General features: G+C 31.9%; 1 protein-coding gene across 1 annotated transcript in view; it reads right to left on the bottom strand.

The window, feature by feature from the left end:
* Positions 1-2,686, bottom strand: part of akt1 (v-akt murine thymoma viral oncogene homolog 1) — a 55,574-nt gene that overhangs the window by 14,461 nt on the left and 38,427 nt on the right. Inside the window, exons 8-9 of the mRNA XM_016522375.1 lie at positions 905-973; positions 704-829 (exon numbers count right to left, since the gene is read on the bottom strand). Of these exons, the coding sequence (XP_016377861.1) occupies positions 704-829; positions 905-973 (195 nt within the window). The remainder of the gene's footprint in view (positions 1-703; positions 830-904; positions 974-2,686) is intronic.

Raw genomic sequence — 2,686 nt, 5'->3', positions numbered from 1 at the left:
ATATTTATTTATTTACATTTTATTTGATTATAATTTATATAAAATTTTATTTATATTATAGTTTTTGTTTTATTTTTATTTTATGATGCATACTTGTACTTCACAAGTTAATTAAAATACAATTTCTTCTCATTTGATTTTATCTTGTGATCAGGACATTACATTAATGCACTATATTACTTGGAATATGAACGTAATTATTTTTATTTAAAAATATATTTTTTAAAATCAAAGTCTTACTGATATTTCAAATAATACACACATAAATGGTTATAATTATAAAAATAAATATATAAAAATTATTTATAAATTAATATATTATTATTATTTATTAAAATCCTTTATTATTTTTTATTATATCAATATATTTTGTATATCTATGCATATACTGTAATGCAAAAAAATCTCATTATAATGCATTAAAAAAAGCTTAAAATGTAAAGTAGTAATACATCATGGTAATCTTTGTCGTACTGTCTTTAATTTACAGCAATTTAATTATTATAGTCATTTTTTGTCAAAAATTAAAAAGCGCACATTGACGCTGCAGTTTGGGTGGAAAATGTGCTGAACTGTGTAAAACATGACCTGCACGTGTTTTTGTGAGACTCATCCATAAGTGACTCCCGTAATAATAGATGGTTTATTAATGACTGAAGATGCTTTAGAGGAGTCACTGCAGATATACAGATGAGCTCCTGACCTTCAGGTCCCTGTAGACCACGTTTCGCTCTGAATGCAGGTAATCCAGCGCAGACACGATCTCGGCTCCATAGAAACGCGCGCGATCCTCCGAGAAAACCCGATCCCGAGACAAGTGGAAGAACAGCTGCGGGAGAAAGGAGTGCGGGAGCGATTAAAGCATCAGATCACTGTAAACCAGCTCGTCTGATGAGATCCTCTCCTCTCCTCCGTTTGCGTACTCCATGACGAAACACAAGCGGTCGTGGGTCTGGAAAGAGTATTTCAGACCCTAAACAAACACAAACAACCATGTATTAAATCATCAGGATAACAAATAATTACATATTTATATATATATACACTACCAGTCAAAAGTTTTTAAACAGTAAGATTTTTAATGTTTTTTTAAAGAAGTCTCTTCTGCATTTATTTGATCAGAAATACAGCAAAAGCAGTAATATTCTGAAATATTTTTACTATTTAAAATAACTGTTTTCTATGTGAATATCTTATATATATATATATACATATATACATACATACATACATACATACTGTATAATATTTTTTTTTCTTGTTTTCCAGTACAAATATCTAAAAATTCATAAATCAATATACATTTACTGGAGATGCAAAATGACTGCAAAATGGCACAATAAATATTCTTTTCTGAAAAACTGATCAAAATGAAGTAAGTTTATGCTTAAAACTTAATGCTTAAAAAATCTGCAAATGAGGTCAGAAAAATCAACAAATTCAAAGAGAAAACAAATGTGTTTTTCTGACGCCATCAGGAGATATTTGTTCTTGTTTTAAGCATAAACTCACTTCATTTTCATAAACTTCTCAAGTAAACGTGTCTTGATTTAAGAATGTTCAGATACACACAACATTTATTAAACAGTCCCTCCAGGATTTCGTAATCTTTATGCTCAAAACGACTGATTTTGTGGTGGTATTTTCCAGAAATTTGCGATGTTTTTTAATAATTAGCATAGCACATTTACCATTTTATAAATTATGTTAGATACAGTCATGCATGACACAAAGAACAAACAAACTGCATAAAGTTTATTTTGAAAAGAAACAAATGACAACAGGATAAATAAGTGCAACATAAAGATAAACGGCGCTTTCTATTTCTGCTGCTGCTGTTATTGTTGTTTCATTAATATTAAGGACAGCAGACCGACAGTAATGCACAGATCCGGTACTGACACACATCCCAAACACGTCAAAACGAATTGCACACTTTGTGTTCACATGAATACTCGCTAGACGGATTTTGGTAAGCGCACGAAACACAAATCCGCAGGCAATCTGACTACTAATTGAGTTCTCTTTCGTGGTATACAGCGCTTTTACTAACTCTTTTTATTACTAGCAAGCATGTCATACTTTTTATTTTGTAATTCATCCATGTTTCTTAATCGCTCTAACGTGTTAACCACCAGAGTCCATATAAATTAAACTCCACTCCGTGTTTGGGAGAATATCGGCATTCGGTTTTAAAGGGACAGCAGCCTAATTTAGTTGCTGTTGTATGTCATGTTAATGTTAATCAAGCAACAAAAGAAAGAGAGAAAATCACTCACTGCTCTTGACTGAATGACTTTAGTAACCCTAATAAGGATTAATCTAAATTTATTGATATGTCTGCTTGAAAGAATGCATATTATATAGTGGTTGGCCGATATATCGGCATTTTTCAAATATCGGCATCGGCCGATACGTTTTTCTGTTTGGCCGATGCGTTCGAGGTGGGCCGGTGCTTTTTGACGGCGGGCCGGACTTTTATTTTGACGGCGCTGAGAGCACACACCGCTCACATTCTCCCTCTTGTTCGCTGTCGTCGTTAACAGTTCTGTCTAATAGGGATAGAAGTCTGTCTAATAATCTGACATAACTGTTAAACAAAGGATTTGAAATGTATACAAAAAGTATTATAACAATTGCTTTTATATTATTAGTAATAGAAAGGCAAACATTATAATACTTTCTC

Source organism: Sinocyclocheilus rhinocerous, unplaced genomic scaffold (genome assembly GCF_001515625.1).
Source record: "Sinocyclocheilus rhinocerous isolate Xijiao unplaced genomic scaffold, SAMN03320098_v1.1 scaffold1862, whole genome shotgun sequence".
Classification (NCBI taxonomy): Eukaryota; Metazoa; Chordata; class Actinopteri; order Cypriniformes; family Cyprinidae; genus Sinocyclocheilus; species Sinocyclocheilus rhinocerous.
This window is presented reverse-complemented; position numbering and strand designations above follow the sequence as displayed.